Source organism: Rhineura floridana, chromosome 4, assembly GCF_030035675.1.
Source record: "Rhineura floridana isolate rRhiFlo1 chromosome 4, rRhiFlo1.hap2, whole genome shotgun sequence".
Classification (NCBI taxonomy): Eukaryota; Metazoa; Chordata; class Lepidosauria; order Squamata; family Rhineuridae; genus Rhineura; species Rhineura floridana.
Window position 1 is genome coordinate 62,183,000 of NC_084483.1, and position 27,670 is coordinate 62,210,669.

The window sequence follows — 27,670 nt, forward strand, 5'->3', positions numbered from 1 at the left end:
AAAGTATGGCATTTAGAAGATGGAAGGGGAAGGAACTTTGGACACCTTAGATCAGCCTTTCCCAACCAGTGTGCCTCCAGATGTTGTTGGACCACAATTCCCATCTTTCCTGATCATTGGCAATGCTGGCTGAGGCTGATGGGAGTTGTGGTCCAACAACATCTGGAGGCACACTGGTTGGGAAAGGCTGCCTTAGATACTTCTGATGTAGCTCCAAGCCCACACCAGTGCTATGGATAATTATTACCGGGGCCACTAGAATGGCAATCTTGCTGGTAAATGCAAGGTCAGTAAAAACTTCTGCTTTCCATGATTTGATTATGGATGTGGCAGCTAACTGGATCTTCCTTATAGACCTGGCTAGATGATTTTGACAGTTCTGTTTTTCCCATATTGTCCTGGGCAGCTACTCTATCCAGCAGTAGACTTGTGTTGATTATCAGGGTGGGACTGGGAAGGCTTGCAGTCATTTTGTAAGGATGTTTTTATCTTTTACAATCGGGCACTGCTAATACTTAAAGCCTGAAACTGCATGGTTCCCACCTACTTGAGGAAAAGTGTCTTCCCATATCACCCTTCATGTCAGTTAATATCAACAGGGGAGTCCTTGTTCTAGATCTCTTGCTGGGAGATATGTTGTCCTGTGAGACCATGAATTAGGCCTTTTCAGTAGTAGCTCTGGTTTTATGCAGTTTGCTTCCCATCGTAGGAATTTCACATTCACAGATGTTTAACCTTGTTAGACTTTAGAAACGAGGAAAAACATTTTACTGTACTATGTAACCAGAAGCGGCTTGCTGGGTGGGGCAGAGCCTCTGCACTAGCTTCTTGGAAAGTGGGTTACTGTTGCTTACTGGGGGAGAGAGGGGGGGAGGCAGTGGGGAGGTGCAAATGCACTGGCAGAGTCCCCTGGGGAACTGTTTCTTTATGTAACTTATAACCAGACAGTTTTGTATATATTTTTTAAATGGATTATAAGTGGAACTGATTTATAGTGTTGTGTTTACTGCTTTAGATTTTTATAAAAAAAAGAGGTATATAAATTTGTAATAAGGAGAGAAACATTTTACTTGCTTTTTCTGAACATTTGTGTTTTGGAGGGAAGTTATAGTGGAGAAAAATGGCCTTTCCCCCCCTTAAAAAAATTCAGGCCACTTTTCAATTTTCATAGTTCTACCTTGCTGGCAGGGAACGTGAAGTTTTTATTTTTATTCTGATGATTCTTATACATTTTATATTTTTACAATAGAGACAGCATTGCTGTAACTTCCATGTACTTGGGAGCTTACTACTTTTATGCATGTTGTTAAATTTGATCTATTTTGTGTGACACACTAAACGACACCTTGTGTAGGTTCCCAGAGAGGAGCTCAAAGCTGCTTGGGTCCTCAGTTCTTTTTGCCTCCACACAGTGCTGAGCTAAGCCAATGTTCGGCTTGGCATGTCATCCAAACCGGAACATGTGGTTAAGCTCTCTCCTCAGCTAAACCATGCTAAGCTCTTGTTCATTTTGTTGGGACTACATTTATTTTATATAACTGCCTGGATTATGTTTTGGAGGGGGGGGATCTTCAAGTTTTCCCTGTTTTTTCCTAATAAGTTGGAATTATTTAGAAAGTTGATTTCACACAAAGGTTACTCATGCTAAAGTGATGGTGATTTATGTGGCTTGTTAACAGAATTAATCAACTATAACTGAGAATTTATACTACCCATTTCTGTTGGTATTATGTTGAATGAGTTTGTCCTATTGCCAGAAAGTTGTACAGTGTGTCTTGTATACTTCCTTGAGATGTGAGCAGTTGTTTAATATGGGAACATCTCAAGCAGAAATGTTTTTAAATCACTAAAGCAGCCTGGAATAGAAACTGCAGTAGAGCTAACTGCATAAACCTGTCTGTCATGCAAATAAAAAAGTAAAGTACTAAAGGCTGTTGTTAGACATATACTCACAGGAGAAAACAGCCACATTGTTTTTGTAGTGATTTGAGTGAAAATTCCAGAAATTCGATAAAAGAGTATATAGCTTTCTGCACCATAATGGACCAGTTGCATATCTGCCAAGTCGCACTATTTGGGTGGTGAAAACCCAACTTTAAGTTCAATTTTTCTCTGCCTTTTTCAAAGTGACTATCTAATTTTGTCTTTTTCCCAGTCAGCCTTTCCTTCTCTGTGGCTTCTTAAGAAATGTTGTCAATCATCCTCTGCCATGATGAGCCATTGTGCCTTGACCACTTTCCCTTTTATGCAGTTTTTTGTTATTGTTTTGGTGCTTCTGTTATCTATACATTTTTGCATTTGACATTGTGAAAAGTCGTATTCCTTGGTAATAAATGACTGCTCAAAAGTAAATATCCGAATACATATAAATAACAATTATGTAATTTACTTGTAGTTACAAGTTACTTATTTCCAATACTGCTTTGTTTGATATGTCTAAAAATATCTATTGCTTCCCCCCCACACACACACAATTACTTTAAGTTTGGTTTGAACTCATTTAGTTAAGTAAATGTTTCATTTTTCTGTGCCTGCAGCATACACAAGTAAGCAAGCAGTAAAAATTACTCCTGAATAATCCCTTCAGCAGGGGTGGAGAACCAGTGGCCCACAAGCCAGATGTAGCTCATAGGGCCTCCTCACTTGGCTCACAGCCTCCTCTTCCTCCATGTTTTTGCCCCTCTCCCAACTGCCGGCAGAGCAATTAAGCCTAGCACCTATGAGAGGCTTTCTAAAAGTCTGAATGCTGTCTGGAGGGTGTGTTTTTGAAGTTGCTGCAGCAGGAGAAGGATGCTCCAATTTTGTTCAAGCCTATTTTTGGGGGGTGGGGGAAGAGTTAGAGTGTATGAGTGACAGGAACGGTGAATGAATTGGTCTGTTGTGTGAGGATCGATATGTAGATGTTATGCGTGTATTTGCATGATGGCGTATATATGAGAGAGACGGCCCTGGCCATCACAGGCATGCGACCCAGTAATGTTACCTACAGGAATGCGGTCCTCAGTCTGAAAATGATTCCTCATTCCTTTCCTACAGGAATATATATTAAAGAGAGGAAAACAAAAACACAGCATATAGTGATGAGGATACAACTTAGATAGAAAATATGAAATAAAATGCCATGTTGCTTTTTTAAAAAAAGATTTTACATTTAACTTGAGTAATAACTTAACACCATGTCAGAAATAGTCAATAGCTACTACTACAAGATAAACATGTTAAAAATGTTGATTAAAAATGTTGATATTAAAGTAAATTTGGCATTTACCTTGGGTTTTGATTTATGTACATAATATAACATTGAATAGTTTCCCTTTGTAGCAATTGCACTGCAAGGTCCACAAAATAACACATTGCTTCTATTAGGGTATTTCTTTTTGAAACGAAAGGCAGTATATAAATAATTTTAATAATGAATAAATAAAACCCATTAATTGTGATTACACCATGCCTATCACTTTAATGATATCTATGAAGAGCACCAATATATTTTAATGGGGCACTTGCTGCTCACCATGAGTAAATGTCATATTACACATGAGCCATAAAACAAATGAAGAGATGTGCTCTCTTCAGAAGAGTTAAAGGTTTTAACTCAAGAATTTATGTTGAGAATTCCTTTATAAATGGTTGGAAAATTAAAAAATACATTTCTCCCCACACATAGTAAAATTTTAAATGGACTTTTATCATGACAGCAGTAGATGCAGTACTTCTCCTGAACTTTATCTTAGTTTGTGGCACTGAATGATAGATTATACAGCCACGAGAGTGGCTATACTATAGCCAGCATAGATTTTTCGCATTCTGAAATGTTAAATTGGAAATACCCCCCATGCCATTCTGATGCTTCCCATAAGCTCATTTCAAAACAAAACCTTACAAAACTTACAGTTCTGAACTTGCTTAACAACCCTGTCAGTTTTCATGGCGATACACAAAACAGTCAGAGAGAATCGAGAGTTCAAAGTCTAAAAAGAGAGAAAAAAACTCCAGAGCCCTTTTGGACTTTTTTCTGCGAGTTCTCATAATCTGTTGAAATTCATTAAAAATCAGCCATATTCACAGAGTAACTGTAATCCTATTACTGACATTACCCCATACTCTGACCTTCATCTACTGCAGTTTAAAAGTTAAAAAATGCCTGGCTGGTTTTTAATTAATTTAAGAAATTTAGCATTAGAGTCAATTATAAGCCTGGGCATGCTCAGTAAGAACCAACTGTCAGTGTTCTAAAAACCAGACTCACAGCTGTTGGGCTTGGCCAATCAGGAGGGCACACCCACTCCAGACATTTATTTCGTGTGAGACAGGCATGGCTTCCCCCAAAGAATACTGGGAAGTGTAGTTTGTGAAGGGTGTGAGAGGAGACTTCTATTCCCCTGACAGAGCTCCAGTGGCCAGAGTGGTTTAACAGTCAGCTGCTCCAGTTGAAGATCTGTGAGGGGAACAGGGCATCTCCTAGTAACTCTCAGCACCCTTCACGAAATACACTTCCCAGGATTCTTTGGGAGAAGTCATGATGTGGCCAGGGATAGCTTTGGTTTAAATTTGGGTGGGAGACTACATGTGTCTGCTGTAGAATAAAAAGGTGGGGGAAACTCCGAAAAAGAATGATACTGTTCACAGTGTTTTCCTTTTGGAACATGCTTCCCTTCTGTCTAGTGCCCACCTACCCAATCTCTTCCCTTCCTCCTCATGCCCTCCCTGCCCACCCCCCAGGTCATTTTCAGCTATCCTGATTGCACAGGAGTAAATCCTACTGAACTCAAAAAGCATGCAAATGATCAAACCTGCCCTCCTCTCTTTCCCCCTCCCTCATCCCCTATGGTCAGTTTTACCTATCTTAAGCAAGATTGCATGGGAGTTAATCCCATTGAACTCACTAAGCATGCAAATGATCAAACCTGCCCTGTCCTCCTCCTCCCTCCCATCATCTCTCCTTGCCCCTCCCTGCTTCCCCATCCCCTTCCAATCCCCTATTTCACCCTCCTTCTCTTTTCCCTCCACCACCTCCTCCTCTTCCCCATGGTCAGTTTTAGGTATCTTAAGCATGATTGCAAATCCCATTGAATGCAATAAGCATGCAAATGGTCAGACCTGCCTTTCTCCTCCTTCCCCTCTCCCCTCCCCTCCCCTCTTCCTCCTCCCCTGCCGACTCCAGCCCTCCCTCTCTCTTTTCCTCTTTCCCCCAAGGTCAGTTTTACTTATCCTAAGCATGATTGCATAGGGGTAAATCCCACTGAACTCAAAAAGCATGCAAATGATCAAACCTGCCACTGTCCTCCCCTCTTCCTCCTCCCTGCTGCCATCCCCCTTTTCCCCTCTCCCTTTCCTCCTCCTTCCCTCCCCATCCCCTGTGGTCAGTTTTACCTATCCTAAGCATGATTGCAGGGGAGTAAATCCCACTGAACTCAATGAGCATGCAAATGATCAATCCATTCTCAGCGAACTTGCACAGGATCCCATTTCTTTCCTCCCAGATTAAAAAGCAGAAATTCACTAATAGGTTAAAAAAAACCCTTTGCAGTTTAAGAACGTACCTATAGCCCACAGATATTTCTATGAAACTTTAAAAACCAGGAAAATTGGGCAGTGTGACGTCCTTCCCTGGTTCTCCCTGTCAGGTTCCCACCTGCTTGTGGCTGCTGCCTTTCACTAGGCACCACCAGGGATACCACCAGTCTGGACTGTCCTTTATATGATTTCTCACTCCGCTCTAGCACAGATCTCACTAGATCCCCCTGCTAGGCAGCACCACCAGTCACGTCCTATAACCAATACTCCCAGAGACTTTGCCTGAGTCTCTCTAGCTGGTTACTTTTGTGACTGCGTGCTTATGCTGTTCCCAACCCCCTTGTATCTTTATAGATAACGCATACAACTCTGGGTTGCTCTGGATACTTGAATTGTTATTATTCCTCCCTTCACCGCTGCCACCATTAGATACTGTTTCTGTTCAGCCTTGGTAATTACCTTGCCCTCCCTTCTGGTATGTATATCCCCCAGCCAAGGATCAGGCCTTTGGTAAACCAAATAAGTATTTATTAAATATCAGAAATAACAAGATTAGTTTTAGAATGTTTCACAAGCGTATGGTTTCATCTATTCCTGTTTTGTACTTGACTTATTATTAATCAGAACTCCAACTCCCTCTTTCTCCACACTCCTGACCTCCCCCCTCAAACACCTCTTTCTCCACACTCCCAACATCCACCACCAAACACCTTCTTCTCCACTCTACTAACATCCACCCAGATTCAACTGTCATTCTTCCATTTATACTCCCAGCCATTCAAACGCTCAGCCAATCATCCAGCATTCTACTGCTCATGTACTCCCCCCTCCTCTTTCACTCCACTTACCATATGTCTTCTATATAAACAGCACTTACCATATTTACACTATAAGCAGGAACATCACAGGCAGCTATAGTGAATGCACCAGGGGAGCAGGAGACCTGACCTCCTACTCTGAGATATTGGACTGCCCTACAAATTTGTCAAAATGCAAACACAATTTGGGTTGGTCTTTCACAGTCCAATCCACTTGCTGTGTAGCTTGGAAGAATTTGGTAACGTGAGCATATGGTGAGTGGTGGCAACACCTGCAATCAGCCCAAATAACAAAAACTAGACATGTGCTATGCTCATCTTGTTTTTAGCAGGGAGGAAGCAACAATATTAAGATAGTTGATAGAGTTCATATAGTCACTTTAAATATGTTTGATTTACTTTGCAATTTTAGTGAAGCTTCCTATAGTAAATCATTTTTTTTGCTTCTGTTTCTGTGAATATGTGAAGTAAAGCAACAGTTTGCAACACTAAAAAATGCAAACAATTGTGGAATAATGGCACTGACCATTCTGCAGAATAGTTTCCAATGGCCATGAGGAATGTCTCAGTTTGCAGAAGATAAAATAGTGGGAGGTGAAATATATTCTAGCAAAATTCTAGGTGCGCTGTATGTTTTTAATTGACCATGCCCACCTTTCCTTAAGTGGAGTGGGTTAAGCATAGCAGGCTGAAAACATGCATCTTGGGCAGGCCAAGTTTGTTTTTTCTAACAGCTGGAGTCATTGGTTAAGTAGCAACATATTGTAATCAGTCTGATTTTACATCAAACTGCAGTTTTAGATTCAAGTGTTAATGCACCCAAAATAGAAATAGAACATAACCTCCAGTTTGAAACACAAAAGGCTGTCTTCACCATCATATGACATTGACTAATAAAAAAGCGTTGAAATTAATAAAAATAAATTTGGAACAGATTTCTAGAATGAATAATGAGAGCAATATAATTTTCTAGGTTAGATTCTCTGTAGAAACAGTAGTAACATAGGAAAGAAGCAAAGTAAGAACACCAACAAACATACAAAAATGTAATTCCCCATCTTTGGAGATGGCAGGTGTTGCCACTACTCACCATATGCTCAGAAGCACATGTTACTGAATTCTTCCAAATTACACAGGAAGTGGGTTGGACTGTGAAAGACCAACCCAAATTGTGTTTCCATTTTGACAAATTTGTAGGGCAGTCCAATATCTCAGAGAGGAGGTCAGATCTCCTGCTCCCCTGGTGCATTTATTTATTTATTGTATTTATATACCGCCCCATAGCCGAAGCTCTCTGGGTGGTTTACAATAACTAAAAATATTAAAAACAAATATACAAATTTAAAAACACATATTCTAAAGACAATTTAAAACAATCTAAAACACATGCTAAAATGCCTGGGAGAAGAGGGAAGTCTTGACTTGGCGCCGAAAAGGTAACAGTGTTGGCACCAGGCACACCTCGTCAAAAGGATCATTCCATAATTTGGGGGCCACCACTGAGAAGGCCCTCCCCATTGTTGCCATCCTCCGAGCTTCCCTCTGAGTAGGCACCCGGAGGAGGGCCTTTGATGTTGAGCAATATTTCTGTACATGTTGAGCATTAACGATAGCTGCCCAGTTTCTCTGCTTTTAATGTTTGATAGAAATATCTGTTGGCTATAGGTATGTTCGTAAACTGCAAGGTTTTTTTGCCTATTAGTGAAAAATAGCATGTATATGGGTCGCTAAAATTTCTGCAGGTTTTTTAATCGATCCTGAATATCTGTTTGGTGGCATTGGAATTGGGTTTGAATATCTACATTTTTCATTTTAGAAGATGGCAAACTCCAATATTCTAAAATAAAATTTCTGCCATGTAAAATATAAATGTATTTTATTTACATTTGATAGTTTTGTCTTAGTTCTATTTAAACAAGAAATATATTTTCTGAATGCAATTTCTAATTTGTTTTTCCCAGAAAAGAATATCCCCCTAACATTCAGAAGATAGAAAATGACTGTGTTAGTTTGTCCCCTCTTCAGGAGAAGCGTAAGTTTATTTTGTTTTTTCTTTCATTAAATGCCTGTCAAATAGTTGTCTGGAATAAGTGAATGCATTTATGTCTGTATGAATATAAATAACTATTACTCTTGCCTAAATTGAGTAGAATGGCAAATGGTACCTGCTGTGTGAATAGCTATGATGTGTTCATTGTTTTGAGCCTACTAGATCGTCATTTTGTGCCATATGATCAGTCATAGACTGGATGGGAGTGAATAAGTTAAGCTTAATCCAGTTAGAACAGCGTTGATGATAGTGGGGAAACTCAGTAGGTTGGTTTGATAGGAATATGCTTGTTACAGATGGGATCACATTTTCCTGTAAAGTCTAGAGTTTGGGCATATTGCTGGGTTTGCTTCTAAATTCCCAGATGGCAGCTGTGACCTACAGTGATTTTCCTTTGCTTTGTCTGATAAGCTAGCCATGCCTGCTTCAGGACCACAGGTTGCTATCATTTGTGCATTGGTCACCTTCAGATTAACCTACTGAAATGCTTGGAATTGCCTTTGCAGACTGTTTGGTATTTTCAGCTAGGATAAGATGTGGTGGCCCAGCTGTTTATAGGTGTGTAGTGATATTCACATATATCATGTTTTGCAGCATCTTCACTGACTGTCAGTTTGTTTCCAGGCCCAATTCAAACGGTTTTTTAACCTTTTAAGCCCTAGATGACTTGATTCTCTTGGGAAATGCTTTTCCGGTATGACACTTAAAATTTTCAGATGAGAATCTGGTTTGAATTGCCATCCTATGAAGAGGATAAGTTAACCTCTGTTAGGAACAGTACCTTTTTTGTAGTGGCCTCAGTGTTGTGAAATTTTCCCTGAAAAGACATATGTACAACATTCTTCCTGATGACTTTTGAAAAATTAGGGGAAACATTCTTAATTTAGTTGGCCTTTTAAAATTAATTTTCCTTGGTCCTTATATGGATTTTGTATTGCTGTGCTGTTCTTTTTGCTGTTGTCATTTTTATTATTTGGTTTATTTAGATTACTTACGGATGTTTTACTTTTAGTTTGTGAGAAACTTTTGAAACAGACCTGAAAAAGCAATATGCAGTAATTAAAATAAATAATGGAACACTGTATTTTGGAGGAAGAGTGGATTGGTAGGTGTGTAAATATAATTTTTATACTGGAGATACGAAGGTTTAACTACATTCTATTCTTTATCTGTGAATTGTAAAATGGAAGCAAGTAAATAAACCGGGAAAGTATGGCCTGTAAAAGAAGCTGCATTATATGTGCTTTGTTGGATGGCATTCCCACAGCAAGTTTAGGCTTGTGTTGTGTGTGCTCTTGTTTTATTTTGGTCCATTTTAGAAAAGGGGACTTTCCACTGCCAGATCTTGAGTTACTGAGTTGTATAAATGAAATGACTTAGTTGGTACATTCAGCCTCTTGGTGGGAAATATAATTAATTATGGATTATATGCGATGTTCATTCTGAAAATTGTTTAGTTATTTCTGTGTAATCTTGTTGCTGTGCTGTTGTATGAAAAGAGATCTGTACAGCTTTCTTCCTGATAACTTTTGAAAGCATTCTTATTTTAGCCTTTCAAAATCATGTAATTATATTTAGAAATAAATATAGGCCTTTGTTTTAGTTAGTATCCAGTGTCAGTCTTAATGTTATAAACTCTCACTCACTTAGGGTGAGCAGCAGTTGCTTTCAAGGAAGTACTTTCTCAGACTTTCCTTTTACATTGTTACACACATGCATGAAGACAGACAGTAACTTTTTATGCTGATCCTGATGGGATATAAAAGTAAATTAGAATTATATTCTTCAGATAAGGATATTTAGTGGTAATTGGTAATGATTTCCCTCTCCCCTTCCAGAAAGTGTGATGGAGAACAGAGAAGAATCTGAGTCAGAGTCAGGAATTACAAGGAAGGTACAACTGAAACGTCACTGCACTTTATATCAGCCTGGTTTACTTCCATCTCCTGCTACAAAAAAATGTGCAACCCACCTAGAGGTGGGTTATATATTAAAATTTCCTTAAGTTCTGTTAAAATTCTGTTGACATTGTTAGAAAGTTAAATTGTATATTTAGGTCTTGGGGTACAGAGTAATCTGCAATTATTGTAATTTGGCTGCAGATGCCTTTGCTATCATAACAGCACTGTGTTTTTAACTGAAAACTGCTGCCCTGCTGTATCTGTGAAAACCTAATTGGAAGGCAACAACTTGATTTCCCATTACTGCTTCCCACAGTGTCAAGTGGTGAACTTGCTGATTCTTGCTCTTTGTCTTGCAAATGTGTACATATGGTCTACTGTATGGAGAGAGGATAGGATAATGGTAAATAGAACAAATCTTGATTCCAGTTTGAACAAGTACCCCTAGACAATTCTGACATTGCTTCCAGATTGTTGAAGTATTGTTGAGCAGACAGTAATGCTTAGAGGCCTGGCAGGTGAGTGGCAAGAAGCTCTGGTGCTGACATGAGGAGCAGCAAAGGATAAGAGCACTTGGAAACTGTGGGTAAAGGGCAGGGGTAAAGTAGACAGTGGGCTGAAAAACTAAGGTGTGAGGGAAGAATGGGAGTGGAGGCACAGGTCCAAGTAAAAGAATTTGACCTATTTGAATTATGCAGCCCGGTTCTTACCCTGAAATCTCACAAAGGTAGATCCCCTTGATTGCCATATGTGTTCTTTGTTTCAAACCTGGCTAAGCGTTGTAACAGGTATAAGGAGCCTTAGGCCCTCCAGATGTTGCTGAACTATAACTCCCATTAGCTCCACCAAGCATGGCCAATGCCCAAGGATGATGGGAGTTGTAGTAAAGCAAAATCTGGAGGGCGAAACGTTTCTCACACCTGCTTTATAAGATGTCTAATGTGTTTATTTTTAAAAAAATCAAAATAAATACAGTTGTTGTCTCTCTCCTTTTTTAATTCCTAGAGCTTGGAACAGAACAATTACTCTACCGTTTGCCCATGCATTGGGAAACCAAATGAAAGTCAGATCAAATGCCAAATTTGTGGAAGTTTTTATATTGGCAACTTGCAAAGACAGTCCATGCAGAGTGATTCTTTGGAACCTCTAGCACGAGAATCAATACATGAGAATTCAACAGGGCAGAAATCTTTAAATACAGGACAAAATGCAAAGAAGTTTTATGGATCTTCTCCTGGAGCAGTTTCAGTCGATTTCACGGTGAGGCGCAGTATAGGTCCTACTCTGTTGCGGCCAAATGGAAAAGTTGGTTCTAAAATTACAGGAAATTTAAGGCAGAGGAGTACAACAGCATCTGAACTAAATGATCCAAGTAAGTTGTAGTAATAATAATAATAATAGTATTAGTAATAATAATAATAATAATAATAATTTGTAAAATGTCCCTGTTTGGGAGAGAAACTTTGATAGATGTTGCTTACTGGCCTTGAGGCAAGCTAAGTAGTTCTCGGTCTTGCCAGTGCCTTGATAGAGATCTCCTGGGAAATTGATGTATGCTGCCTTAAGCTGCATAGAAGAAAAGTGAGTTATAAAAGTAATTAATATTGACACATACTGTTGAACTATGAGAAATTATGTGAAGGGCTAGGAAATGGCAGAATAGGTAGAGAAGATTATCATCCTTTTAAATAGGCCTCTTTGGCTCCAAAAAGTCTTTCACCTGAAAGGGCTATGGTGCAGCATTGCTCTCGACAGCCTAGATCTTAAATGGTCACAGTGTTAGTTATTAACATTGTGGGCTTGAGACAAATACTTTTCATTTCAGTTGTTCTATCCAGTGATGATGAAGAGGAGGATGAAATTGGCAGCACTAACAGAATGGAGAGCATATCGCCACGGCCAGCAGATTCAGCCTGTTCTTCTCCTGCACCTTCCACAGGAAAAGTGGAGGCAGCCTTGAAGGAACACACATGTGAACCAGAACAAAGATTAACCAGTATTACAGCAGACACAGAACCTGCAGTCATATTACCAAGAAAAGCAAGAATGAAAGACCAGGTAGTCCATAAATATGTGGTTTGACATGAATGTGTAAACATCTATACAGTATCTATAGATAAATGTGAATGTATGGTAGTGAATACATGCACATGCTTTGCAGTATGTTAATGAGAAAATAGTCTAGTCTTGAGTAATACTGGGCATGACCTTATAGTGTCTACCATACTGTATATTAGATTGTCGTAACATTTTTGCATGTTAGTTAACAAACTAGACCACAATCTGGAAAATTGTGTGGCTAGTAGTATGTATCCAGGAGAAGTTTTGAAAACATCAGATCTTCCAGGCTGCATCACAAGCTGCTTTTGAGGTTTGGAAGTTTTAGAAGATGTTTAGGTTGAATAGGCAAAGTTACATTCAAAAAGCAAAAATAAAGTCACACTGGGCATGAGCAGGCTTGTTGGCATAATTAAAGGTGTCCCCTGGATTAGTACCTTAGTTACAATTTGCCTCAACAGTGTGAGAGCCACTTTCCACGCTGGTCAGGGGCTTAGAACCGTTTTAGAGAAGTGAGGTCATATGGGACAAACCGCTTTAGTGTTTGATCAGTAAGGAGGGGGAAAGGGGATGATTCCTTCTTGTGGTCCAACTTGTCCTATGTGTTCCTTCTGTTCCTGTAGTATCAGAAGAGTATAGAAAGTAGTAACGGAAATGGTTCCAACCGTGCAGCTGGTACATGTGAATTGGCTACCAGTAAACAAAGTGACGTGCAGCAAGGATAACAATTCCTTAAAATTAAAATACTTTGAAAATTGTCCCAATTAATAGCACTTTAATTCAAGGATTTCATGGTGGGGATTTTTGTTTTTTAGTTTGAGCATCACTGCAAGAATTGGATAAACAAAGACAAAAAATGCACCATGAGCAGGCTCCTTAAGTGCTGTCAAGGGGGACAACTTTCACGGTATGTTAACTTAAGACTTTAAAAGTCATGGTGGCAATTCTTTAAAAAGGGCATATTCACTATAACACTTGAACTTTAAAACTCTTAAGTAGATTAAAGCTCTTAAAAATACAGTTTCTTGAGATTTATGGAAATATGTACGGAACATGCAAAAGATACTCTCCAGAGGGCTACTGAACAGAACAGGATGTGCAAAAATACACAGACAAAAAGGCAATGTTTAAACAGACCAAGCAAAATATTAGACAAATATAGTAAATTGATATTGGAAGATAATGGAAATGATAACTAATCACTAATATAGAGTAAAACTTTGCTGTAATGTGGTTCACTGTACTGTAGATTCTGATATACCATGGGTATGACAATGTCCCTGAGTACAATACTGTATACAGTACTGTGGTTTTTGTTATAATGTGCAATGCCTATAACTCAGGTGCATCCTTTGCCCTATTGAATGCTCATGGCAAAATTGAAGGGTCACAAAAACATTGCAGAAATAAATTGCACATGCAATGTTGTCTGTCCAGGGCCTTAAGAATGTAAAAAAGAAACAGTCTGGTTTCAGTATGTGCTATCTCTTACATTTCTGGCATAGGACCTAAAAAGGTTTGTTTTTGAAATTGTTAGGTTATCTATAATCCTTTTATGATTTTCCAATTTTGTAGTTTGTGTTACGTTTACATTGTGTTGGTGGGGGGTATGATCCAACTAAGGTGAAGAACTTAAAGTCCTGGTAATTTCAGTGGGAGCGCACACTTAAATCTCTTAATATAATTAATAGGATTTGCTTAACTAGTGTAGACTATGCTCATGATGTTTTATTTATTATTTACTTATTAGGTTTATATCCCACCCTTCCTCCCAGTAGGAGCCCATTATCGTTGCTATACAATAAAATTATGTGATCGGTGATGTTACTTCAATATTTGCATCTAATCTATTTTCATGGTCTGTTTTAAAGTGTTTCTTAATTCCTATGTTCTCTGTCTGATAGGATATTTTTCTGTTATGGTCCTGTTTACTGTTTCCAACTTGACAGGGGAGGGTGTATAATGGGGGTATGATGATAGCACAGTTTATATACCCAAGTAAAGTACACAAAGAATGCATATGTCAGGGAGGCGATAGGGACCAGATTAAAACAAAAGTATATACTTTGTAGTTTCTGTGCAATCTCACATATGGGTTCCGTGCTTGTGTAAAGCTTGGTCAGGAAGTTTCTAAAGCTAGCCTAGAATTTTGGGCAGGCTTCCGGCCCCTTAATTTTCATGCACATGTATCAGGAGTGTGTGGCTCCAGCCTTCCATTCAATTCCCTCTTGACTATCACAGCAGAAGCTTATTCAGATAACTGTTTTGTCTAGATGCTTTTTTAAAATAACAAACTTAATTCTCTTCTTTCTTTTGTATTCTGTTTTTTCTTTTGTCAGTACAGTCATTTTGCTATCCTTGTTTGGAATTTTATTTTTTCATCGATCTTTCTTTTGATGTGCCTCCTCCCTGCTGTGTTTTCTTGCATACTCCCAATATTTTATGTTGCTTCCACACATACTTTTAATGTGTAAAGAAGGTTGAATTTTTTAACAAGTTTTATTTGGTGCCTTCTGATCTTTACCTGAAACATGCCCCACACATTTTAAAGTCAACTTTTAGAAATAAAACCGTTTTGATAAATTCTGATTATTTTTCAGTTTGGTAATGTTGTCTCCAGTGCTCCAGTAAAGCGTCGCAAAGTTCTCTCTCAAGAAATCACAACTGATGTTGTATCTTTAAAGTATCAGAACTCTTATGAAAGTGTCATCCTGCACTGTCGAAGCATAAGAATAGGAACCCTGCGAAGAATGGTGGTGGATCCTGTAATTGTAAGTTAAAAAACTAATATTATACTTTGTCAGGTCCTGTTTTATAATAGCAAATAGGGTAGTGGGGTATCCAAGTCCACAATTGAAGGTGAAGGGGGAGTTGCAAGTGGAATTTGAAGAGTTTAAGGAATTGCCAGATACAATGGAAAGATGAAAAGGGTCTATTCTTCTGAGCCATAGTATTGATAGACAGCAGGTCATAGAAGGAGTGAAAGTCAGAGTGTGAGAAATACAGGAAGTGTACAGTGTTTGAAAGACAGGGTGATATAAGACACGGGGAATTCCATTGTAAAGACTGCAAACAGCAGTTCTTGAAGATAAGATCAAGTGACTGACAATGTCAGTAGGCAGAGAGTCTATCCAGATATGGAGCCCAAAAGATACGAAGATTAAGAAGTGAATCTGGACATAGCTAGGCTGACAACATGTATACTGAAGTCACCAATGAACAGGGTGGTAATGCAGTTCAGAGGAGAGAAGATGAACCAAGTAGTAGCAAGACTCCTCTGTAGACACGTGTTTCACATTCACCCAAATAAACCTAATCATAACCAGATTAACACATACACACACACATGTGCAGGAGCAGGAAGGCAGAAGAACAGATGCGGGGGTTGAGTTCAGCACAACTGAGGATGGCACACTAGCCTGCCCCTTTCTCTCTCTCTCTCTGGGCTTACTTTGCAGACTAGGCCTCAGTCATGCACAGCTGGGCAGGGAGGACCAGAATATGGCTTCTGAAACACAGTCACACATAGTCCAAGATAGGCAGAGGGATCAGATGTGGAGGCTACAATTTGATGAAGAAGGACCTCCAGATGACAGGATAGAGACCAAAATATACCTTTCTTAGCCCTGGTGGGCAATCTGTATGTAGAACTGGACCACGTTGAAGCTCCTGGATCAGCCAGGGAAACAGCAAAGGCAGGACCTGAAATGGCTTCTTGGATCTCTGCTTTGCAAAGGTCCAGAGCAAAGCAGGAAAAGTAGTGCAGCCCTGAAAAGAGCTTTTGAAGCAGCTTCAGCAAGCAGGGACCTCTGTTTCAGCAGGCAGGGGTCCAGAGATAGTGAAGGAAAAGCAAGGCAGAGTCAGACCCCTTTGTTCTGGCTGGCTAAGTGACTCAGCATGCTATATCAGGTAGAATGATAGTCAGCAGAGTGGGTGACCAAGACCTAGAGCCCAGAACAGTGATTCAGCAGGTAATTTCATAGTGGAACTGGGCACCCGGCAACTAGAACCCTGAACCTGGCTCTAGGAGTCCAGTTTTTATATCTTTCTGGACAAAAGCCTCAAAGTTAATTTCCATATCTATTATGAGTTGTATGATCAGGGTAATGGGCTTTTCTTTTGTGAAGACAGGTGGTGGCATTCACCTTTTAGCTAGCTTGATAAGATTTGAACAATAGGCTCATCTTTTGAGGGCCAAACTTTTACTATTATTTTTGGGATTGCATTGATTGGATTGCCAAAGGTCATGTCCTGTGCAATATGACTGGCAAACTCCTCTCGGTTGAAATGAAAGACTTGACCCTTTCAGCTATTTTTTCCATCAGGTCTCAAGCAGCCTTTTTGCAGAATGAACTAAACTGAAGCCATTTTAAAAATCATATAGGTCACGTTGGGGTGGAGTGTCTCTCAGGTTTATAGGCTCGTAGCCAGCCTGCCAACAGAAGTGTCCAGTTCTGATATCAGGGAAGAATGGTGAGGATGACTATGAAATGAAGCTATATGGGATGCAAATAGGAGCAGCTTCTAGGGCAACTTCATGAAATGCACTGAACTTTCTCAGAAATATAATGAAATATATTTTAGCACTATTAATTTCTTTAAATAAAATGTGGTATAATGGGTACACAAATTGCTTTTACATGTGGATGTTTCTAAACCAGCAGGTACAGCTTGTGGAGATGCATACTTCATAGCAAAAATAACTTCCTGCAGTAATTTTTTTAAACAAAGTACATAAATAAGATAATCGTCTTCAGGTTCTGGAGTCCTCAAGTTTTCCCCAGGTAGCATACCATCAGGTGGGTAGTAGCGCTGCCTAGTGTCCAAAGGCAGGAATGCATGAGAGTCAAGACTGGCTGCTCCTTCCAGCTTGTCCCCATTCCATTCCTGCCTTTGTCCTAGGTTGGATCCTTTAGCCTTAGCTCTATCTGAGTGAGTTTGTTCCTTTTTGTTTCTCTTGTCAATTCCTTTTCCTTTCTTCAGTGTTTGTCTTTCTTCTAGTTTGTATATTTTATACATTTATATCTTTTAAAAAAGGAATTATACAGCCACGAGAGTGGCTGTATACTATAGTCAGCGGGGATTTTTCACATTCCGCAATGTTAAATGGAAAATATCCCCCCATGCCATTCTGAGGCTTCCCATAAGCTCATTTCAAAACAAAACCTTACAAAACTTACAGTTCTGAACTCAGAAACGCTTGCTTAACAACCCTGTCACTTTTCATGGCGATACACAAAACAGTCAGAGAGAATCGAGAGTTCAAAGTCTAAAAAGAGAGAAAAAAACTCCAGGGCCCTTTTGGACTTTTTCCTGCGAGTTCTCATAATCTGTTGAAATTCATTAAAAATCAGCCATGTTCACAGAGTACCTGTAATCCTAATACTGACCTTGCCCCATACTCTGACGTTCATCTACTGCAGTTTAAAAGTTAAAAAAATGCCTGGTTGATTTTTAATTAATTTAAGAAATTTTGGCTGGAAGCCTGTTATAACGCGGAGCATGCTCAGTAAGGACCAACTGTCAGAGTTCTAAAAGCCTCACAGCTGCTGGGCTTGGCTAATAAGAAGGCCACACCCACACCAGACTTGATTTCACTTGAGACAGTCATGGCTTCCCTCAAAGAATCCTGGGAAGTGTAGTTTGTGAAGGGTGCTGAGAGGAGACTCCTATTCCCCTGAGAGAATGGTTTAATAGTCAGCCACTCTTACCAAATTCTTCCAAGCTACACAGCAAGTGGATTGGACTGTGAAAGACCAACCCAAATGGTGTTTGCATTTTGACAACTTTGTAGGGCAGTCCAATATCTCAGAGAGGAGTTCAGGTCTCCTGCTCCCCTGGTGCATTCACTATAGCTGCCCAATTTCCCTGCTTTTTAAAGTTTGGTAGAAATATCTGTGGGCTATAGGTACATTCTTAAACCGCAAGGTTTTTTGCCTGTTAATGAATATATATTTATATATGTGTGTGTGTATATATATATCTGTCTGCTATCTGTCTACTATCTGTCTTCTGTCTGTCTATCTTATCTAGATATATAAAATAAAGAAAAGAAGAAGGAAAAAAGGAGTTGGCTGCTTTGAGGTCATACTGCTCCACTCTACTGTGGGCATGTTTCCACTGGCCTCCCTCAATCCACTGCACCCCTCTACCTGTGCGTGTGTTGATTGGTTTGCCACCATATCCTGTGAGTGTGGGACGTGATTGGACTGCTTCATTGGACTATTTATATCCTGCCTCATACTGCTCCCCTCTACCGTGTGTGTGCTTACCATGGCTGAGCTGCCTCCCGCTTCAACTATGGAATGAATGACAGAACCACAGCCACTCATCAGTGATGTGCAGCCGCTAGTCCCTTTGCAGCCACCAACAAATTGCACTGTGTTTAAAGCTTAGTCATCTAAGCATAGACTTTCCAAGCACGTTCCCTCCAAATGTGGCAAGAAGACACTTCTCTCTACTAAACTGGCGGCTAACAGACGTGCTCATTATATCAGTCTTCTGGCTTTGCGTGGTGCTTCAGTTGATGGTCATCAGAGATTGGAAGCCATTTTCCATTTGTCTCCTGAGTCTTCGGAGGAAGAATTTGAAGGCTTCCCAGACCAGCCTCCAGTGGTGCCCCCTCGCCAGGGAGTACTCCTCTCACAACCCCCAGCATCTGAGAGTCTGGACTATCCTCATCTTCACCACAGCCTCAGTTGCCCTTGGATCCTCTTGTATATGTGGCTCCCTTACAGGGTCCGCTTCTGAACCAGACATTTCTCTCTCAGTTTAGAGATGCACTGCTTGGTTGCTTCTCTGAGATTCAAAGGCCGGCCTTCATCTCTACACATCAGGCCTGACCCACATCCTCGTCTGAGGTATATCTGGAACAACAACGAGCCTTGTCTCCTAACCCCTTTGACTTCTCCAGAGGCAGGGTCCAACATGCCCTAGAGGCTGAGGCTGATGCTCTTGATCCCTTTATCACCCCTGAGGGGGAGGAGGGGGAGCACAGCAGGGAGCCGGCTGGAAAAGAGGAGTTCTCACATTGTCTGTTTGATTCTTCGGACTACCTTGCCTTATTCTGCAAATCCTTAAGTACACTGGGTCTTGATGGGCCAGTATCTGAAACCTCATCGACCCCAGTCAAGGGGGTGAAAGTGCTGAAAGCTCCCAAGTTTTCGGTTCATTCCTTCCCAGTGCCTGACACTCAGTAAAATGGCGAAGGAGGAATGGGTTCATCCTCTTCAAGCACATTGTGTGACAGCATTAGCTAACAAATTTTATTCACTAGATCCTGACTTCATGAATTTTTTGAAAGTTCTTTCTGTGGGTGGGGTGATTTCCGCTCTTGTTTCCAGATCTCTCCTTCCCAAGGAAGGTGATTTTCAATTCAAAGACCCTTCTGAGTGGAGACTGGATTTCGCTCTTTGAAGAACCCATAAAGCTTCTGCATATGCAATTTGAGCTTCCTGCACGGCCTTCTTGATCACCAGAGCCTCCATGATGTGGCTTGATGAGTTACTTGACGACCCACAGCCTAACCAGGCTAGATTGCGCAGGACCCTGGTCAAGCTACACAAGGCTGAAGTATTTGTGGCAGATGCATCGCTTGACACAATGTAATTTGCCACTAGGGCTATGTTCACAGGTGTGGTTGCTCGCTGCACACTTTGGCTACATCACTGAGATGCTAACAACACTGCTCGTATCAACCTTTCCATGGCCCCCTATTCTGGTTCCCTCTTGTTTGGGGATGAGGCCCTCAAGGCGGTGCTAATTGATCCCAGTGACAAGAGGAAACTTGTGTTAGCCACTACTAAATGAGACAATAGTAGAGCCACCTGCAGATTGTCATCTTACGCATACCAGCAGTCCTTTTGGTCTTCACGGCCAGCAGGTAGGGGCCATGATTTTTGTTCTTCAAGAGGCTACTAGAACAGATAGCAATTATTTGACCATAACCAGAATCAGTTCTCTGGACGCCAGAGGTGCACTCTACCTGATGGTCGTGGAGGACATCAGCAGCACCAATACTGACACCATACCAATAGGTGTGGACTCCTCCATTTTGCCAGAGCTTGGAGAAATGGAATAATAGATGCATGGGTGCGAGATACTGTGACTCAAGGTTACTCTATAGCTTGCTCCTCAAAGGTTTCTACCGTCCTCCCTCTCTGCCTCACTTGAGAGGCAGGCAGTGATGACAGAGGCCATATGCCACTTGCTGTCTGTAAGCGCTATGGAGCCAGTGGCTCCCACCCAATTTTACTCAAGTGTCTACTCCATTTTCTTCTCAGTGCCCAAAAAAGATCATTTGTGGAGGGCAATCCCAGATCTCAAATTCCTCAACTCATTTTCAGGCATCGGCAGTTCAAGATGGAGTATCTGGCACCGATTGTGGAGGCCCTTCAGGAAGGTGACTTTTTAGCTTCTATTGATCTGAAGGAAGCCTACTTACATGTTCCCATCCTACCCAGCCACCAAAAGTTCCTAAGATTTGCTTACAACCAGGCTCACTTCCAGTACCGGGCCTTTCCGTTTGGTCTCTCGTCAGCTCTGAGGGTGTTCAGAAAGCTGATGGTTGCTCTGGTAGATCCACATCTACCCCTACCTGGACGATCTCCTGTTAAGGGCACCCTCCATGTCTCAGGCATCCATCCATGTACGTATCACCCTCAATGCCTTCAGGGAACATGGCGTCCTTGTGAACTTAGAGAAGAGTCACCTGATTCCATCGCAGCGTCTGCAACACGTTGGCACCATATCGGACACAGCCCAGGCGATGGTGTTTGTGTCCCCAGAGAAGATAGCTGCCACCATCCACACTGTTCGCCATCTGATGACCAGAAGGATGGAGGACATGATGCTTCTAGCCAAGGCTCTGGGAATCTTAATGTCCCTTATGCTGAGATGTTGCTCAGTAGCCATCTGAGCATTGTCCCTTGGGCTTGCCACCATACTTGGCCACTCCAGTGGACTCTTTGGCCTTTTGAGCTGGACATCGCCAATTCCAGACACAGGAGAGTGCATCTCCCTCCTCAACTGAGGGCGTCATTTCGTTGTTGGGCAGTGACCAAGAATCTACAGAAAGGAACTTCCTTCAGAGAACCTGAGAGGACCCTGATTACAACCGATGCAGGTCTCCTGGGATGGGATGCCCATTGCAATTCCCTCTTCATTCAAGGCCGGTGGATGGCTACTGAGCAACATCTCAGCATAAACCTGCTGGAGTTGCGAGCACTGTGTCTGGCTCTCCTCCACTTTCCTCAGAAGCTGCATCTGACAAGCGTTCTCATTCGGACTGACAATGTCAGTGTGAAAGTGCATTTGAACTGTCAGGGCGGCACATGGTCAAGGGCCCTCCAGGGGAATCAACTCTCATCTTCAGTTGGGCCGAACATCACCTATATTCCCTGAGAGTAGAGCATCTCAGCTGCAACCTCAATATCACAGCGTACTGGCTCAGCAGAAAACAGGTTCTTTCTTGGGAGTGGAAACTGCATCCCAGGGTATTCCACCAACTGCACCGTCAATTCAGTCCCTTTAAGCCAGTCTCTTCTCCTCTATTTGGAATGCTCAACTTCCAAGATTCTTCGCCTGGTATATTCAACAGGATGCTGATGCAATCAATGTTTTGTCAACTCCTTGGCCAAGAGGGATACTCTATGCTTTTCCTCCGGGTCCTCCGCTAGGACACACAATCAGGAAGACTCATCAAGAACATGCTCGAATTGTATTCCTGGCTCCTTACTGGCCACGGTTTTCAGATCTACTGGCTCTCTCAATCTAGGAACTGTGGCGCCTACCAGCTTTGCCAAACCTGCTATCTCGGTCCAGTTTGTCATCTGGACCCTGAATGGCTGAGGCTGACAGCCTGGGTGTTGGGCTGAATCACTTGAGGCATTTGGGACTTTCTAAGAATGTTATAGCTACCATCTTGGCGTTTAGAAGGCCTTCTACAGTCCATATATATCAAGCCACATGGACAGCCTTTGCTGTATGGTGTGTTAAACATCAAATCTGTCCCTCCAGCGCTTTGGTTACTCACCTACTCGAGTACCTACACGCGGGTCTCTTAATGGGACTGAACCCTAATACTCTGCACAGGCAGGCCTCATCCGCCTCATCCATATTGTCCGCATGATTGGACCATCCTTCCTTTGGAACACACCCCTTGGTCAAGCATTTCCTGAGGAGGCTTCTGTCCTGTCATCACCTATAGTTCATCGATTTCCCTCATGGAGCCTTCCAAAGGTCCTTCAGGCATTGCAGCGTCCTCCTTTTGAGCCTCTCAAGTCTGCAACATTACGTTTGCTCTTGTACAAAGTCCTGTTTCTCATAGCAGTTACTTCAGCTTGGAGGGTATCAGATCTGGCAGCATTGTCCCTTGTCCATCTCTGTGTCTTCCACAAGAACTCTGTGATATTGCGTCCAGATCCTACCTTTCGACCTAAAGTTCCTTCTGTCTTTCACTGTAGTTAAGATACTGTCGTGCCTTTCTTTTGCCCTCAGCCAACTCATTCCCTTGAAGGCCTGGCACTCCTTGGACATATGTCGAGTGCTGAAGGTCTATGTGGCTAGGACCCAAGACATGCATCTATCTGAGTCTCTTCATCTTGTTTCATCTGAGGACTTTGCGGAAGAAGGTTACCAGCTCAATGCTCTCTCATTGGCTGTGGACTTGAATTACTCTGGCCTACGAGTCTCTTTGGATACTGGTACCTCCAAATGTCACAGCCCATTCTACAAGGTTGGAGGCCACTATGGCTGCCTTCACTACCAACACACCCATTGCAGATATTTGTGAGGTGGCTGTGTGGTCCACACCAAATTCCTTTATTAGGCACTATAAGGTAGATCATTATGCTTCGACAGATGCCTTATTTGCTAGACAAGTTCTATAACAGGTACTATCTTCCTCTTAGCCTGGGCCCACCCTACTAGGTCTGCTTTGGTACATCCCACTTGATGGTATGCTACCTGACAGAAACGGACTGTTGGTCTCACCTGAAAGGTGGTTTTCCCAAGTATTATACCATCAGGGCCCTCCCTGTTGGGGGGGGCTACCTACCTGCTCTGCAGATAATTTTCACTATTGTTTAATAATTCTGTCACTTGTTTCAATTTAATACAGTTTGTTTCACATCATACTACATTTACTGCTAAGGCAGTTCTTACTGGTCTTATGGTTGTTTACTGTTTGTGCATATTTCCTGTTTGGAGTCAAGCTGTGTATTTGTTTAATTGCTGCGCCTTATATTATTGTCTGGCTGAGAGTGTTCTGTCTGAAGACAGATGTCCGGAAAGGGGTCAAGCCGGAAGGTCTTGACTCTGTGCATTCCTGCCTTTGGACACTAGGCAGCGCTACTTCCCACCTGATGATATGATACCTGGGAAAACCACCTTTCAGGTGAGACCAGCGGTCCATTCTCCTGAAATGGGGGGATTATGATGATGAATTTCATTTATAAATTGCTTTCAATGAAACGTTTTGAAGCAATCTCACAATACAATAAATATAAAACATATATAAAATTAAAACATTTGCATATATAATGAGAGTTAAAACAATGACATATATAAAAACAATTTCAAATCCAATACAGATACCAACTGGGGAAAAATCTCCACATACAAGGCTTGCTGAAAGAGGAAAATTTTCAACAGGTGCCCAAAAGACAACATGCCCGTTTATAAGTGCATTGTGCATGTGTGTCCATCTGTACTTGAACACCAGCAATCAGATGGGAACAGTCATTGTTGTACTTGCGTGGTACTGGTTTAAAGATGACTCCATATATACTTGCACTGCAAGCTCAGGATATGTGAACATCGTGATTCAGGAGCATGTTAAGACTGAGTTGCCGCAGACTACAAGTGTTCAAAGTATGATGTATTAGAGGACCAAATACACTACTTAGTAGGTGTTCAGGAACTGTACTCACAGTTTCTCACTGAAAAAAATCTAGCTCTACTTGGGTTGAAAAGCAGTGATCAATTCCACCCCAATGAAATATAGAATTGTTCCAGCAAGTTTGGAAATTTATCTATTGTTAAACTTTTATAAAATTAGTATAGCAACTGCAGATACTACTTCATTATAGAAGGAATGCGGGACCTCTAAAATGCATTTCTTTCACAACTGAGTAATCTCAAGAAGCCTTCAAATATCTTGGTTTAGGGAGCTGGGCTTTCATGTTGGAAGATGCAACAACTTACCTGATTTGAGCCTTGGCTTTTGATTTTGAAGTATAGGTTGGGAATCTTGTTATTGAAGTTATATAGTCCATTAACTGAGATTTTGTTTTTCAGTTTTGCCTAGACTATATCAAGATACGCCTGGAAGGTTAGTATTTATCTTCCCTACCCCAAATTACAATTTTTTCCATTTGCATGCATTGATTAAATATAGTATGTTTACATCTGATATAGTCATGGTAATGATATTGTTTGTCTTCCTACATAACTGTTCTGTGTGAAATAAAGACCCAAATTAATGCATCATTTTTCATTCTTAAAGATAATTAAAAATAATGGTATTGTTGGCAATGTACATGTCTGTTTTCTGTTTGTTCTGCATCTTGCCTACCCAACATTGAAAAATCCCAGTGCAAATAATTTGGCCAGCTAGTAGTGCTTGCTTGGTTTGAAACAGTAGGAGCATAGAGAATGTTGAAAAAATAATTTATTTGGGCTTTGTGTTTCTGATTTAATATGCTTGGCACAGAAGATAAAATGTCCAAACCTTTGCAGTGTTTACACCACAGAGGGAACCTATGGCTCTCCAGATAGTGTTGGACTCTAGTTCCTATCAGCCATAGCCAGTGTGGTGAATGGTCAAGGATGGTGGGAGTTGTAGTCAAACAACATCAGGAGAGCCACAGGTTCCTTATCCCTGGTTGAGGTGCCTTACATGAACAGTTTTAGAGAACTGTTCACGCTATAGCAGTGAAATTTTAAAATACGTTAAAACAAAAAACAACCCCCCAACAATGCCCATACAGAATCCTATCTAAATGCTTTTCCATACTTTCCCAAATGAGTTTTATGCATCTTCCTATGAGTGAGGAAGATGTGTGTTATTGCACTACTTCTGGGATATCGGTCAATAACCTCAGGACTACAGCTGTAAAGGTCATGTTTGTTGCTGCAGGTGGCATGGTAGGGGAAGGTCTTATATGGCAGGACATGTTCTTGAGGGCGGGAATGTTAGGGTGATTGCAGAGGGGGGGGAAAGACAGTTGGGGAAGGGCTAAGTATTCCTCCTTTCCACCTGCCAACTTCTCCCTGCGTATACCTGTCCTGCCCTTACTTTGCACATCAGAGGCAAATTTATTTATTTATTACATTTATATACCACCCCATAGCCGAAGCTCTCTGGGTGGTTTATAGCAATTAAAAACAATAAAAACAAATATACAAATTTTAAAACACAAAAAACAATTTAAAAATACAATTTAAAAACAATGTAAAACATAGAGGAATGGGCAGTAGTAGAGCATCTGCTTTCATTCAAAGGGTCCCAGGTTCAGTCCCTGATACCTTCAGGTAGAGCTGGGAGAGTCCTCTGCCTGAAACTCCGGAGAGTCTCTGCCAGTCATTGTACACAAGACTGAGCTAGAAAGAACAAGCATTTGACTTTGAATAAGGCAGCTTTTTATATTCAGAAGATGGAGTTTGGTTTGAATCCAAGGATTTATGAGGGTGGACCCTGCTTGCACAACACTTGTGCAACACCCACCCCCTCAGTGCAGTCCTTTGCGCACCCCAAAAATCAGTCTAGAATCATATGGGATGTGGTGCGAGTAGGCTGCAGAAGGAAGGGGAATCAGCAGAGAGTGGTCCTTCTGTGAGTAAAGGTGCTTACTGCTTGCCCAATAGCAGGTTTGTTTCCAAAGCTCCTATGTTTACTGCTGAATATAGTGTTCCTGCCTTACCTGCTATGCCTTATTGGTGACATCCAAAAGTAGACATACTGTACTTGGAGAAAACCATTGAAATAACGGAATTGGATATCACCATGTATAAATTGTGCCTAGCTTTTCAAGGGACATTTTCTTCCTTGTAACACAAGACTGGGTGATCCAAGGGAATATAACTAATATTGTCTCTATCTTTGCCTTTTCTTCTTCAGACATTGGAAATAATGATTTCTTGTGTATTTACTGTATGAATTTCAGTTTTAAAACTTGTCAGGCCAGGCAAAGAAATATACTAGTTGGATATATTGGTGATACTATGGCAAATATACTTATAGCAGATTTTACAGAAATAAATGTAGCCAGTTTTTGAGGTTAATGGGCTTTGTCTTCTTGTGCTGTATACAACTGTTAATGTATGTAACTTTGGCTTAAATCTTTTTAAACTTTCTAGAATCAGAAAATGATACTAGGGATATTAATTTAAAAACTTCTGAACTTACCAAATGTGAGTGGTGTGGTGTACGCAAGTTGCCAGTAGTTTTCCTGCAAACTATACCTGCTGCCTGTCAGAGCCTGAGATCCCAACTGAAGATGAGCAGGCAGAAGGATAATGTCTGGTATGACTGTAAAGGTGCAAGTAAGTGAACTTTTGTCTGCGTTTAAAACTTAGGAAGTTTTTTAATATTCTACAAAAAAAAGGCATGTGTTTGCGTAGAGCAGTATATTGCTGAACAATGTTAACTTTCCTGATGTTCTCTGAAAATGCATTTATAAGAATACTAAAAAAAATAGTTTTCACACTTTACCAATTCCAGTATTCAATTGTATACTTAGGTCAATAAGCAGTAGCATAGTAGTGGTGATGTCTTTAAAAGCTTGCATTAGGAGAACGGGTATATTTTTGCAGTAGAAGCTTTTACTACTTCCACTACAAAAAGTTCTGGTGATTTAGACAACCTTTGTCTAGAGCAGCCTTGTCCAACCTTTGGGTTCCCAGATGTTGCTAGACTGCAACTCCCATCAGCCCCAGCCAGCATGGCCAATGGTCAGGAATTATGGGAACTGTAGTCCAGCAACATCTGTGGCCCAAAGGTTGGACAAGGCTGGTCTAGAGCATATTGAGGACAAAGTAGTATATACAGTAGGGCCCCACTCACACAGCGGGTTACGTTCCAGACCTCCGCCTAAAAGCGAAACCCGCCGAAAAGTGGAACTCCGTCAATAGAATGGTGTCCGATGCCCGAAAAACACCGTAAAAGCGGAACAAGCGCCGTATGCGTGGGGCCTTACTCTAATTGAAAGCTGTCGTATTAGCGGAACGTCAAAAAGTGGGGCCCTCCTGTATTTTGCATTTCTCTACTTACTCAGTGTAGCTGTTCTAAATACACAGTGATTTGAACTGCTTTTTTGCAGTTACAC

At 41.1% G+C, this 27,670-nt stretch overlaps 1 protein-coding gene across 3 annotated transcripts in view; it reads left to right on the forward strand.

Annotated features, from left to right (window-relative positions):
- The window catches only part of SENP6 (SUMO specific peptidase 6), a 106,216-nt gene that overhangs the window by 26,668 nt on the left and 51,878 nt on the right, over nucleotides 1–27,670 (forward strand). For 2 of the 3 annotated variants that reach the window (XM_061623153.1, XM_061623154.1), the window contains 7 exons: nucleotides 8,297–8,367; nucleotides 10,224–10,363; nucleotides 11,292–11,658; nucleotides 12,112–12,344; nucleotides 14,945–15,115; nucleotides 24,642–24,675; nucleotides 26,703–26,888. In XM_061623153.1, the coding sequence (XP_061479137.1) occupies nucleotides 8,297–8,367; nucleotides 10,224–10,363; nucleotides 11,292–11,658; nucleotides 12,112–12,344; nucleotides 14,945–15,115; nucleotides 24,642–24,675; nucleotides 26,703–26,888 (1,202 nt within the window). The remainder of the gene's footprint in view (nucleotides 1–8,296; nucleotides 8,368–10,223; nucleotides 10,364–11,291; nucleotides 11,659–12,111; nucleotides 12,345–14,944; nucleotides 15,116–24,641; nucleotides 24,676–26,702; nucleotides 26,889–27,670) is intronic. The other variant, XM_061623155.1, reaches the window with a different exon arrangement.